Source organism: Micromesistius poutassou, assembly GCF_964030765.1.
Source record: "Micromesistius poutassou genome assembly, chromosome: 9".
In the NCBI taxonomy this organism is placed as follows: Eukaryota; Metazoa; Chordata; class Actinopteri; order Gadiformes; family Gadidae; genus Micromesistius; species Micromesistius poutassou.
The window spans coordinates 20,140,551-20,154,331 of record NC_140279.1 but is presented as its reverse complement, the minus strand read 5'-3'; the positions used below and the strand labels follow the sequence as shown (position 1 = coordinate 20,154,331).

General features: G+C 43.1%; 1 protein-coding gene across 1 annotated transcript in view; it reads right to left on the bottom strand.

The window, feature by feature from the left end:
- The window catches only part of exoc2 (exocyst complex component 2), a 42,108-nt gene extending 31,581 nt beyond the window's left edge, over positions 1 to 10,527 (bottom strand). Inside the window, exons 1-4 of the mRNA XM_084473431.1 lie at positions 10,463 to 10,527; positions 2,976 to 3,165; positions 806 to 982; positions 585 to 711 (exon numbers count right to left, since the gene is read on the bottom strand). Coding sequence (XP_084329557.1) covers positions 585 to 711; positions 806 to 982; positions 2,976 to 3,093 — 422 coding nt within the window. The 5' untranslated portion in view covers positions 3,094 to 3,165; positions 10,463 to 10,527. The remainder of the gene's footprint in view (positions 1 to 584; positions 712 to 805; positions 983 to 2,975; positions 3,166 to 10,462) is intronic.
- Positions 10,528 to 13,781: the final 3,254 nt, after the last annotated feature.

Below are 13,781 nucleotides of genomic sequence, written 5' to 3'. Positions count from 1 at the left end.
CCTTTCTGCCATCTCTCACTGTGCTTTGTGAACAATTCGTGAAGTTTCCACTCTATGCCCAGCCGTTCAGTGCCGAGCCCTAGGAGAGGGAAGAGTTTGTTTCTGTTCTCGGGATAAAAAACATGTCTCACATGAATTGTGTGCCCGTGTTTATGGCTGTGCAAGGCCCTGCTGAGTGATTTAGAGCAGGCATTCGCAACTGATGGGTCCACAGGAGTGGGTTGGAGAGCAAATGCCAAACCTTAATCTTACGAAGAAGCCATGACTTTGCTAACGTTTCAATGTTAATTCATGTTTCAATGGCTTACTGTTTCATTTGTTTAGCCTCAGTTGTTTTTTTCCCCTCAATGTAGTTTTTACGGTACATGAAAGCATTGTTGAGTACTGCATTATTGGTAAATTATTTTGGGGTTGTGAGTGAATGACTAATAAAACTTGTGGTTCCTGAGGCTAGACCAGAGGATCACCATGGATTTATCGTAAAGGTGTGCGCATGTTTCTGAAACGGCACGTTTCTGCATCCGCCTGCATGTGCGCGCCACACGCGTGCATGTGCGTGCCACACGCGTGTTCACGTGCCGTACTTGTCAATGTCGATGCCCAGGGGGTTGCTGGGTCGCAGGGAGAGCGGCGAGATGCCTTTGTTGCGGTCCGTGCGCATGTCGTAGTAGTTCATCTCGTCCACCCACACGGCGGACTGGTCCAGGATACCTGCACCATCAGAGTGGAAGGCAAACAAGTACACTCAGTAATCCCTGTAACTCGTCCCAGATGTTTCGACTCGAGACACGGGTGCTTGTCTTACCAATTTTGTCGGGCTTGAGGAGTTTGAAGGAGACCGTGGAGGTGCCGTTGCCTCCGGACTTGGTTGTGACGATGATCTCCCCCTTGTCGTCCTTGGCAGGACCCACACGGCACACTATCTTACTGGCGGACATCCACTCTGCTGTCAGCAGACAGCTATGGCCGCAGATCGACAGGCCTTGGGGGGGGGTGGGGGGGAGGATGGGAAGGGAAGAAAAGGAAAAGGAGAAAGAGTGAGCTACTCATACAGTCAGAGCGAGAGAGAGCGATGGACAATAAACAAAGCGTGGTGGGCGAGAGAGGTGCTCGCGTGGACGGTGCCGCGGTGGATAAGTTTAGTCAAGCTGCGAGTGTAGGGGTCAAAGTTTGGCTGGGCGGGGGCTGCAGTGGGTGGGTATGGGTGGCCCTGACTCTCTCGCCGCCCATCCCCCCGCTCTCTCACTCAAGGCATCCACAGCTTCACGATACTTCACAGTTAAGTGGCTTGTTAGCGGCTTGCCACAATCACCCCTTTACATCGGTCTTCTTTGTTTTCAGGACCCTCTTGAAAAGTGTCAGGCAGTAGAATTGGTGGGTTGGAGTTAAGGTAGAGGGAGATTGCTTCGACATTTCAAACTAAGGGAAGTAAGAGGCCTTCCAAGGAGGGTGGGGGGAGGTCATACTTAATCAAACGGCTTATGTGAATAATTGTACAAATGGCTCATAAAACCTTAAATAGCATGGCCATTAGATCTCACTTCCTGCTGCCGATCTCTTTTCTCCTCCTTCGGCCACTTTGTTTGAATACATATGCGCTCGTAGAGCACATATTTCTTCGCATCTAATTGGCTGAATCCAGTCCCCAGGGAAGTTTCATGGTCAGAAATAGAGAAGTATCATTGGCCGGGTAGACCGCTTGCCAAGTAAGAGAGTGTGTGTGTGTGTGTGTGTGTGTGTGTGTGTGTGTGTGTGTGTGTGTGTGTGTGTGTGTGTGTGTGTGTGTGTGTGTGTGTGTGTGTGTGTGTGACCACATGCTGGGCTGGTCTCCATCCCACCAACATGCCAGAGAAATGGAGCATGGGGGAATTAGTGAACAGGGAAAGTATCTATATGGGAAAAAAGGGCAACCTACCACAGAAATGAGAACTTACAACCCTAGAGTACTCACAAATTGGGTGATGATAAATCTCTGTGGATTTTATCGTTTTTTATGTTCAACATATGTCATATGTGCGAGGTGATTAGCTCTTGAATTTCTCAATCTAGGTGGGGCAGCATAAATATTTGTGGGAAGGTTATTTCCACATTGTATGTGTTTGGTAGGCGAATGACGAGTAGCTAGAGAGGAATAATGTTCAGCAGACGATCAAACAAAAAGGTCTTTGCTATTCAAAACAAATACTAAGAGTTTTATTTCACTCTATTTATAGCCCTAGTCCAGAATTGTATATAATTTTTGTATTTTCTTACAGGAGAAATTCTTAATTATAATGATTTTTTACCCTTGTTACTTATTTAGCATTATTTATTATCATGTTATAATTTGAAAAATGTAGGCAATATATACAGCATAAACTCAAAGTGTGTCTTCACAAATCTGAAAATGAAATGCTAATTCATAAATTGATTTAAAAGTTGAAAATAACAAATCTTAATTTCTCCTTTTAAACTATTCAGAGAAAATGGAAACAACACATCAACTGCGTGGGTTGATGTGTGAAGTTTGTGCTGTCAAATACTTTTTACTTTAGGTTAAACACAAGTTAGTCTAACAAAAATTTGAAATTCAAATGACCTATCACAATACGCTGCTTGAAATGGTTTACATTTCTGTGTAGCAGAACAAAGTGAGCAAACAAACAATACATTAATCTAATCTTTCATTTGTTAATATTGGCCTTCATGCCCTACAAAATAATAAATTAGTTTGGAAAATGGAATGGAAAATGTAAAAAAAAGTTAAAAAAAACGTATTTACAAAATACGTATATATTAGCTTACTAATTTAATATTTGGTCATTCATTTGATTTTGATCCAATAAATATGTCAAAAACACATCAAAAATATATATTCACTAAAGAAACCGGAAACTAAAATCTAGGTGGCCACGTTTTTTGACAATACCCAAGTAAAAAGAAGAGGTATGTAAAAAGTACTTGTGTGTTTGTTTAGTCCTGTGGAGAGTCTTTACCGATTAGGTCAGCAGCGCCCGTGCCCAGGTTCTCCCCCCGGATGGTGACTTTGGTCCAGGCGGTTCCCTCGTTGGGCGAGATACCCGTAACCAGAGGGGGCGGGCGGGCACGGGACATGGTGGAGTCAGGCAGGCAGAGATATATATCTAGTTATATATATATTCATACAGGGAGAATTATCCCTGGGAGCTGGAACAAAAAGGAAGAAGAAAAGCAACATGAGTCCCACATGGAAAACCATTTCATTTTAAGAAAGCTGCAAAAATGTTGAAAGGTACAATCAATTGCGGAAACATGACAAACTAAAGAGGGAAGGTAAACCTTTATATTCTATTTTTAGAGAATACAAAAAGGTTCTTGGCTAAATTTATCTCACAGGCATTACTGGACATTGTATCTTATGTGTCGAGCGTTTTCCAAAAATCAAAACACAAAGAGACGTATTTTTATGCACGCCAAGCGATATATATTGTTTACCGGCAAAACAAAAAGTAAGGGCCAGAGCAGTACTTGCAATAACGAAGGCCCATTTGCACAGCACTGCAATAGTTATCTCAGATAATAGGGGAGAAATGGAGTAGGGCACAAAGTATGGAGGAGCGGACGGAGCGAGCGTGGAGGGAAGGAGGAATGTAAACCTCACGGTGAAGGATAAATAAACCTAGTCTCCCGGATCATTTCATGGAAGCCCCCCCCCTCCCCTCCACCGTCTTTCCCTCCACCTCTACAAGACAATCGAGGGCTGGCTGAGTGTTTGTGGTACCTGAGAGGGAAGCGTTTACGGGGATCTGCTGGAGCACTTTTGGAAGACACAAGAAAAAAAAAAAAGGGGAAGATTTTCAAGAAAAATAATGAGCGGCACAGATGTTTGTTAATAAAAGGACTGCCAGGTCATGCTAGGGTTGATTAATCCAGAGTGTCTGAAGCAGCATGAGCGAAGCTTCATCTCCACTCTGCCACAGAGCCAAAACACGTTCGCCACAAACAATTCGCAGGGTTCACACGGATCGGACCTGTGGCCGGGTTCAAAGCAGCTCAACGGCTCTCTTATGAACCTTCGATTGATGACGTGGACCAATGAAGATGTTCTTCGACTTGTTCTACACTCGAAACAAACCCTTACATTTCAAGTATTAAAAGTATGAAAACCAGAGCACCAACAAAAGAGAAGTAAATTACAAGCTTGCTTCAGGCAGATGCCTTTTCATTTGTTCATTACAGTGTGAGATCCATACTTCAAATGGGGGTGGAAGTCATCGCTGATTGTGCAGTGTGTCTTTAAATAGGCATAATTAGCATGGAACCTTTTTTGTCTTTGGTGAAACCTCATAGTCGGACTCCGAGTGTATACACAAGTGCAAAGGGGAATGTATTGACCTAGAAATGTTATTCCTCAGAACAAGGCTCTTCTCGGGTAACTTTGATGACTCAGACACTCTCTCTCTCTTTCTTTCCCTCCCTCCCTCAGTCTCTCATGCTATGCCTTTCTCTCGTTCCAAGAAGTGGTGTAAGCGATCATGCACTGCGAGGATTAGCATCTACCTTGAGAAGCCCCTGCTGCTGAGCTCGTAGGAGGAAGTGGAAGGGCTCCGAATCGCCCGTGAAGATGATAAGAGGTGAACAGGCCTACAACAAGTGCTCACCGTGTCCTTCATCAATCCCACATGTTTAGAATGGGAGCAGGGAGGGCCAGAGGGCTGGGCTTTTATTTTGAAAACATTTAAAATGGTATGGAATCGCTATGTTTCCAGGAGTTCTATCCTAAACCCCCAATCCCCCCTACCCCTACCCCCAACCCTAACAACCCCATATTGGAAATACACGTGCACAAAGATAGCTAGCTGGCCTGTCTACCCAGACACGCACACACACACACAAACACACCCAGAGGCTGGGCAGAATGACAGGGCGACTAGGTTGCGTGCGAGAGACCGAGCTGGCGCTGTGTGGTCTGTGTGCAGCCCAGGCGAGTGTGTGGAGGGATCTGCGGCGAGGTCTGGGCAGTGTGTGTGTGTGTGTGTGTGTGTGTGTGTGTGTGTGTGTGTGTGTGTGTGTGTGTGTGTGTGTGTGTGTGTGTGTGTGTGTGTGTGTGTGTGTGGTCTGGGTGTGTGGTCTCTGGCGCGGGCCAGGGGAGAGCCTGCTGACGGCTGGGATGAGAAAAGAGCCGCTGTGTTTACTTTACTCTGGGGGCCATGCATGGACACGGGAACACTGCCCAGACCCCTCTCTCTCTCTCTCTCTCATTCTCTCTAACACACACACACACACACACACACACACACACACACACACACTAAATAAAACCCTGTCAGTAACTTAGAATCCAGCATCTAAAAGACACTGCATGGATTTTTTTTTTTACGTTGTTTGTAATAAGTCAGGCTGGAAAAAGTTGTATTTACCACAGTCAGTATTTACAGGACTTTCAATGCAGCACCTGAAACTCCAGGGGGCGCAAGAGGTTCCATGTAAAAACATCCCAATCAACCCATTTGCTTCAAACTGGTGTCGGGTCACGTCAATGCACTGTGGGCTTAATTGAATTCATGACAGAACCAGAACCAGGTTTATTCCTTTTCCTACACACGCACGCACCCAGGCAAGCACATCCCCCACCCCCCGTATCACTCCCTCCATCTAGTAATTGGGCTGAAACGGCAGGTTTGTTTTCCTTGGAGGCTGACTAATAAACAGCAGGGCTCTAACTACTCGGTGTGGTAGCTGTGGAACTCTTGAGGTCTGCCCTCTACTAGCAATGCTGCCAACGCTGGAGGACTTTTCCCTGGCTCTCCATGCTGCGTTGCGTGACCATGAGGAAAGGCTTTCCTTTCATACGTACATCGACAGTAATGGAGGGCAAATTGCAGAATCATTGGATGTTCAGCCATGTAAAACTAGACTACGCTGCTCTGACACACAAGCCACATTAGAAGTTGTAGCTGCCGTTGTTGCGTACCTTATCATTACTCCCATGTGGAACTATATAGGGGTGTGGAGGAGATGCCGAATGTCATCACCCTATGTACTAACTAACAGCAAAGTTTTCTTTCTAAATGATGGTCATGTCAGGGGATTTCTTTAGCGGGCTTTGAGGTTTTCTGTCTGATGCCCCTGGACATGAGGGTAACCCCAAAGCAGGTCATCATATGGTGACCCGAACAAGCTTCATGGCACTCAGTGGACCAAAGAGCATCCCCAAGATGTGGCCGACATGTATTTGAACAACGGTTTTGACCAAAAGTTATCTTCATTCATCCATGTAAACACACAGCAGCGTGTCGGTCCCAAGAAAGAGGTGTTCATGGCTCAGGATTGGACTGGCGGTCGGAGCTCAAAGGCCCTCTCTCTCTTACTCACGTGGCAGTGATGGGCAGGTAGCGATGTATGTGTGTGTGTGTGTGTGTGTGTGTGTGTGTGTGTGTGTGTGTGTGTGTGTGTGTGTGTGTGTCAGTCTGAGGGTGCACAAAGAAGCCCTTTCAGACAACTCATCATCACCCAAACTACCTTCAACACAGCCCCCCGCCCCCAGCCGCCCAGGACATCATCATTGCTAGTCCACCACAGTGGCAGCATGGAACCCCCGATGCTAACACCATACCACTCAGTGCTCCCAAACATTACACAAACACCAGATTCCATCAAAGATCAGCCCCGGCCTCTCCCCCGCCCCTGACCCCCTCAGACGCCCCTTTCTGCTGAATGCACAGAGCAAGCCAAACATCTCCTTGCACAAAATGACAGGTCTGATCAGACGTCTTGACCAGAGCTTTGTAACAACTCAAAGCTCGCCCTCGGTTCTTCCGCGCACCAGGGTCGGCCGCAAAGGCCTTAGATTTGATCTTCAGTAGACACTGGGGAAAGAAAACTGTAAACAACAGAGAAGAGGAGTGGGTTACATTACAAATGAACGATCAAAGTAGGGTGATCAATCAACAGCCATCGAGCTAGAGCACACATGAACTGACCAGATATTGTGCAAGGGAAATATACTAAAAGTCAAGCAGTGGTAGCAATGACTTTTAGTCAAATGCAGTGCACAATTGGAAGAATCAAGATAAAAGCTAAACTAGTTGCATTGCATTCTCAAATTAAATTCTGATTGGCCAGTCAATCAGCTATGGATATATGTCAGCATGTCTTCTGTGAGCAGCGAGATGTAGTCAGTCAGGCCACATTGGCCGATGGTGGACTGGATAACCAGTCTACTGGGCGTCAGCCTGGTTCTCCAGCCTACTTTCTCTCTCTTCGTCTGTCTGCCTTCAGGGTTTATTATCCTTGGGTTGTCTTATTTATCTGTTTGTTGGTTTCAAGTTGCATTTTAAATGTAGGCCCAACTAAAGCAAATAGGAACCAACATCTCATTTGAAAAGCCTGGAACAACAAACAGAAACGTTGAAGTTGAGGATTGTGCTTTCAGACGGTTTAGTGACTGGAGACACAGAGATCCTCTAACTTCAGCAGAAAAACACATGAACTTTAAGACTTAGTGAACTTTTATAATTACACTATTTTGCAGGGGGGGGGGGGACGCTTTATAAAAACTGAAGCATCAATCAATGACACATTAAGGCTGTGACCCATGATCCTGTAATATTTGTGTCTGCCTGCCATTATGTCCGCCTGTCTGTCTGAGATTCCAGTGTGGTCCACCTAGGTCTGTTGCCTGACTGGGTCATGTAAAAACATGGCTGTGAAAACCAGTGGTGCAGCAAGGTTGTCAGCGGGAAGTAGGCTAACTGTCAGGGAAGACCAAAGAGAGCGGACAGGGGTAGGGGCAACACGCACATAGGGCCACACTTGACCCATATTGTCGTTTAATTCACCCCTGCCTCTATGGCGGAGCAGTGTTGAGAAAACGCCTGAAAAACACAGCCCACTGCATTCCACTAAAACAAACAAACAGGGCCACCCAAATTTTCCAATTAGAGGCCCGCAAGGGGAGCAGGAAATCACCTAGCATGTGCCCCTCTCGCCCCCTACATCCCCAAGTGTAGGGGGTACCGAGAACTGTGTGTCACAGGGTGAGGAGGAGAACTCTTCAGGCTCTCACTGAAAGACCTTGGACTCACTAGCATAATCACAGGCCGGAATGATGGAGCAGCTCAATGACAACTAGCTCTGGAGGCTCGGCGCCAGCCGGCTCATGGCCTGTCAATCAATAGCTCCCTCTCACACAAGCTATCAGTAAGACAAACACACCATATAAAAAGGTATTTTTCCCCTGGAAAGGTATAATTAAAGAAAATATGTTGGAACAATATTTGACAAAATCCCACAGAAGTGGCAGTACGAGGCTTAGGCTATGTTCTGTTTGAAAACAGTACACTTAATGAGGCTTAATAGGAAACACTGGTAACATATCACTTGTAGATGCGTATAGATCATGTTTCAGAGTACGACAACACAGAAGACAATTTGGGCTTAAGAAAGCACAAAGTCGTGCCATTTGATTAACTCCCCAAAAAACTAGGTGAGCAGTTCAAGTAAGAGAACAAGCTCCTCTGACCGTAGAAATGCATGCTGCATTCTGTTCACACATGCCAATATATTATGTCCTTGCTTCTATAATGTAGTCATACATTTTAGAAATCTAATTGGTTAAAGCTGATTCTAAAATCATTAAGTTTAAGAATTGTCATTGGCAATCAATGGAGCTTATCAACCACCCCGATTTTTAAAACTAAATATGATAACTTAATGTTGAATAAAATTGTCATTATTTCAATACAATATAAATTACTTAACTAAACTAAATAAATATAAACTAAATATTTATTCACAGCTTTCATTGCGTCATTGGCTTTCATTCTGAATTTGGCTTAGTCTGACAGTGTAAACGGTTGTAATTTGTTTGTTAAAATCAACACAACAACAAAATATGTAATGCTGAAAAACTTTAGTTTTAACAATAACAATGAATTACTTAGAATAAAAGAAAAAACATAGACTGCTCCTATTACAACATATAACTGTTAGCAAATACAAAGCTACGGCAAATGCAAAATCATAATTATTCAAAATACACAAATGTGGACAAATCATTTATGTTGAATATTTTTAAGCAATGGCATACCAAGCTATTTCAACATAAAAAGACAAAACAATGCTTATAAGTACTAAATCACTATGGTTTATTTTGTAAAGCCTAATCCATATCCAGAACAATACCCACTCATGAATATATGCAAGCACAGCACAACACACTTTAGTGTGTTAGATATATTTTGTGTAGCATATGTTATGCCCTGCTAGAAGACCGCTATGTTTATCTAAATACTTTCTCAGGTGTATATCATTTTTTTTTTTTGCATTTCAAAATGTGCTTGACAATGAGATTGGTTGTTGACATTATGTAAATGTTTAATCTGAAAATACTATAGTTGAACAATCTGATGTCTGACATCATTAGCCCCAGTTCTATATGGTTACGCTTAGTAAGAAAATATATTTCTGAGAATACCGGCATAAACTTAGAATCCACAATAATAACAAAGATACATGTCATTACATAACATCTAATAAACATCTAGCTGTAATAAGGCTGCTTGCTGAGTGACTTCTGTCGGTTGATTTTATCCCTGTTTGTCCTAATTTAGTAAAATTTAAGAATAAACCCAATTTAATAAGAAAGATGTGTACTCGTCTTAGGGTAGCAATGAACACTGAACCTAGGTTATATTAATTAACATAATTGAATGCAGTTATAAGCATTTTATATAGTATTAGTATAGGGGTTAGGGTTAGATTTATGCATTAATCATGCATAGATCATACCTTAGCCACACATTAACACCATTATCTTAATTAAAATAAACACCATTTGTAAATCATGACTAGATCATTAGTGACACTGTTAATAAGTAAATGAGCATAACTGCATTAACTAATGTTAAATAATGGATAATTAAGGTAACATTACCCTCAATAGATAGTGTTAGCCGCATTACCATATCGACAGCTCCTTACTTTATTTGATCGTATGGGCGTACGTTTCAATAACAATAAACATGTTCTACAATGTCCGGGTTTTAGCATCTAGGTTATTGTTTAAATCAAAACGATGACATAAAGGCGAGGGCCACAGCCTGGATGCTGAAGACACAAGAGACGAACACGACCTATTGAAGGCTACCGTGGTTCGCTAACCTCGCTTGCTGTTTGCATTTTGCTTTTCCCTAGCATGTCAGCGCTCATTAGTGGTCTATATCGGTGGCTACGTGTGTGAAAACCATGGATATAAGGCTGAAATTGAGAGAAAGCCTCGACGAGAAATCAAAAAGAAGAGAGACGACACTTTGTTGACAATGGTGCCAGGCTAGCGTGGCTAGTTTGACGTTAGCCTGCAGTCACCGCAGCCTCGTCCGCTTACATCTCAGAAGAAACACTCGAATGGCATTGGTCTCAAAACACTATATGTTTGAGGGCATACACGAATGGCTTTTGCAGAGCCATACACAATTGAAATTAGATGAAAAACACTACTTACAGCTTTTTGCACAGCCAGTGAATTTCAGCTGACAGATAGATGTTCCTGTTTCCGTTATAAACTTCCGGAATGGAGAGGAGACTCGTGCGCAGCATCTAGTCTGGACCGAGTCTGGACCGGCTGCTACGAGTCAGAGTAAAGGTGGGCTGAACGATGTCAGTAAAAGGTACGAACATGTTGAACATATTGATCATTATTATTAGCCACCATCAACTGTAACTATATTATGTGTATTCAAATTAGTATTTATTATTATTATTATTATTATTATTTTTATTTTTTAAATTATTATTATTATTATTTTCATTTCATATTAGTTTAGATTTTTTGTTTGTTATAAATGTGTTATTTATTGAGTTTGGCAGCATTGGTTATATAGGTTGAGCTATAAGTCAAAAAGATTTGCATTCAGTTATTGATATTCAAAGTAACACTGTGTGCCATTCGTTATCACGTATTGCAATCAGAGATAGTCCTTGCGATGCTTCTTGTAAGGTTACAATGTCACGACCTCAGAACTCGGACATAAACTACAGAGGTCCGGTGGGATGTTTCTCCTTTGCTTCTCTCCCTCTTCACGGTGCATCAACAAGGCATTTCCACTTGTTCTGGGAAAGGCACAGCATCATTAGAACTGCGACAGACCACCCAGGCACACTCTATAATACTGATACCATTACATTTATCCAAACAAATTGTGCAGGGCAGAAATAATTTTAATGATAAGCCAAGACCCAATCTCTGAGGAAGCAGTATTGTCCAATTAGACAGGCTTAATCTGATGAATCAAAGATCTGGGCAGTTGGTCACTGCTCAGCTCCCCGACTGATGCAGCAAAGGGGCTATTTGGCTACATAAACATCAATTCAGGTCAATGACCCTGGACGATTTTTATCTGGTCCCGAGGGGGGAGCAGAAGCCTTTTCAAATGAACACTAGACACTACATTATGCATACTAAGTGGTCCTGCTCAGATCTTTTGCCTCCCCCATGGGTTTCAGGCATTTGCATATACAGTATGGCAGAGTACCCTGAAGTGCAATTATTGGTTTTGTTGCTGTGTTTCCCACCGCACGTAACCTCTTGTGTTTTTTAGATGCCTCCTTCTCAACCTATAACAGCACAGCGGACAATGCTTTCAATACATGATGTCAGAAGTGCCGGATACGAGCACGCATCGACATGTCATGGCGTGGCAACGCTTGTGTCTTTGAACAGCCACCAGGTGCTCTCCAGCAGGTGTCCCAAGTGTACTCCTAAGGGACAGTTAACGGTCAGCTCCTCTCTCTCTGTGACCTCCCATACCTTTGTAATCCACATCCCTCCATGGCACATGCTGCGCTGGCACCATGGCTCATCTCTAAACCCTATTGTTCATTGTTTGTCTTCTCCAATTTTTTCCCATGGGCCTCTAGCCAGCAAGAGGAAAAGGTCACTGTAAATATTGCACTAACCCCCCACAGACCCACCCCCACCCCTACACGCTGCCCCTCCCTCCTCCTATGAACCCCAACCCCCGACCGTACAGCTCCTGAAGAAGGAGCAGGCGGCGGTGGGTGAGCACTTCCTTCCTGTGGGAGGTATTTAAACGCATTGCTCAGAATCAAAAGGCAACATCAAACAGCCACGAATCCATCAATGTCAAAGATCACTGCAGTGAGATCACATGGCTCTGGCTTTCTTTAAAACGGCATGGGGTTTGGCACTGCATTGTTTGTCAATGGTATAATAGAGGCGGTGGGTAGCCTATATTAGTGTGTAAAGAGAGTTATATATTTTAAAAGAAGTCATTCATAATCTCACAGAGGTTTACACTAATAAAGTATTCATGCTAGCAGGTTTTATACAATGCAAAGAATATATTATTGCAAAATATGATCATAATTAATAAAAATTGCCTCTATGCAGAATGCAGATCATCTCATATCTTTTGTTCATATCCACTATCATTCTGATGAGTACCAACTAGTTTACAATAATGCACAAATCCCTGTGACTAAACTCTTACTGATAACTCTCAATTCAAAAGATACCAAAGTACCAAAGTAAATTAAGAGAGGTTGAAAAACCCATGACTCCTGTGCGGCTAATCAGAAGCCTGTAGCACTGCTGTAAGGGAGAATTCAGTTAAACCCCCTAATATCAGGGATTGTTTTGTTTTGGAGTTGTGCTCCATTATGCTCTGCGTGCTTCCCAGAGGAGTCTGGTTCGCCAGGCTCAGCGTTTGGCCCGAAGGAAATCCAGGTCTGCCTAGGCTTAGTCTGGAAAAGCATCGCGATGGACACCATGGAAGAGAGAGAGAGCCTCACGGTGAACAGAGGGTCTTTCAGTCTGACTGCTGACACTCTGTTCAAAGTGGCTGAATAACAAACTCCATCTCTCCAGATGGGTTGGGATGGAGAGCGGGAGAGAAAAGAAAACGCATTATAGCTGGAGAGGTGAATAATGTAATAATGCAACAGTGAAACATCTGACTAACGACAGTTTTTTGACGTTGTATCCTTTCTTGACCTCCAACATTAACATGAGACATTGTGGCGTACCAGGAGTTAGTGCTCAAAGTGCGGCTTTGCACTTCGAAGAGAAACGTTGACCCGTAGCATTTTTTTTTTTTATCAGGTCCGCACAAGGCTTATGCCGCCCGAGTCAACCCAATGTGAAGGGCTACAGAATGCAGTGTCTCTGAAGGGGTCCTTGGGGCCTTGTTGAGCCAGTCGCCAGGACCATAGGTGCTCATCTGTCAGCCCTGCTATGATTGCTTCTGACAGGCCGGCGTGTGCGGATAACTGTTTGTGTTTATAAACAGGTGGGGCTCGTTACAGATTGGGGCTGTATGTTTACTGGATGGGCCAGTGCCAAACGCAATCAGGAAGAGAGCAGAGCAAAGTCATGATCTCACTGTGTTCAGATGAAATGGTCAGCTGTGTTCTTGTTGTCAGGCCAGCATAACTGTAATCTTACTGACGAGCAGGTATCTATTTTTGTAAGTCAGCATTGTGTTTCAGTTTTTTTTAATTTTCAAAAAGCCCTTGCAAATATAAACAATATCATTATGAATATATCTTTATGTATATATCTATACATATATATTAAATATATATTGCTTAATGAAATTAAAAAGGCAGAGCAAATTAGTGATGTAAAATGTGCTTGATATTGTCAATGAAACATTAAAGACATAATGAAAACACAAATACAACCTAATCTATATTTAAAAATATGTTTGCAGAGCAATTAAGAACATGTCATCTTGAAAATACAAACAATTGTATAAATTAATAAGTTATTGTTCTTCCAGTGCATTATATCTCGCTATCTA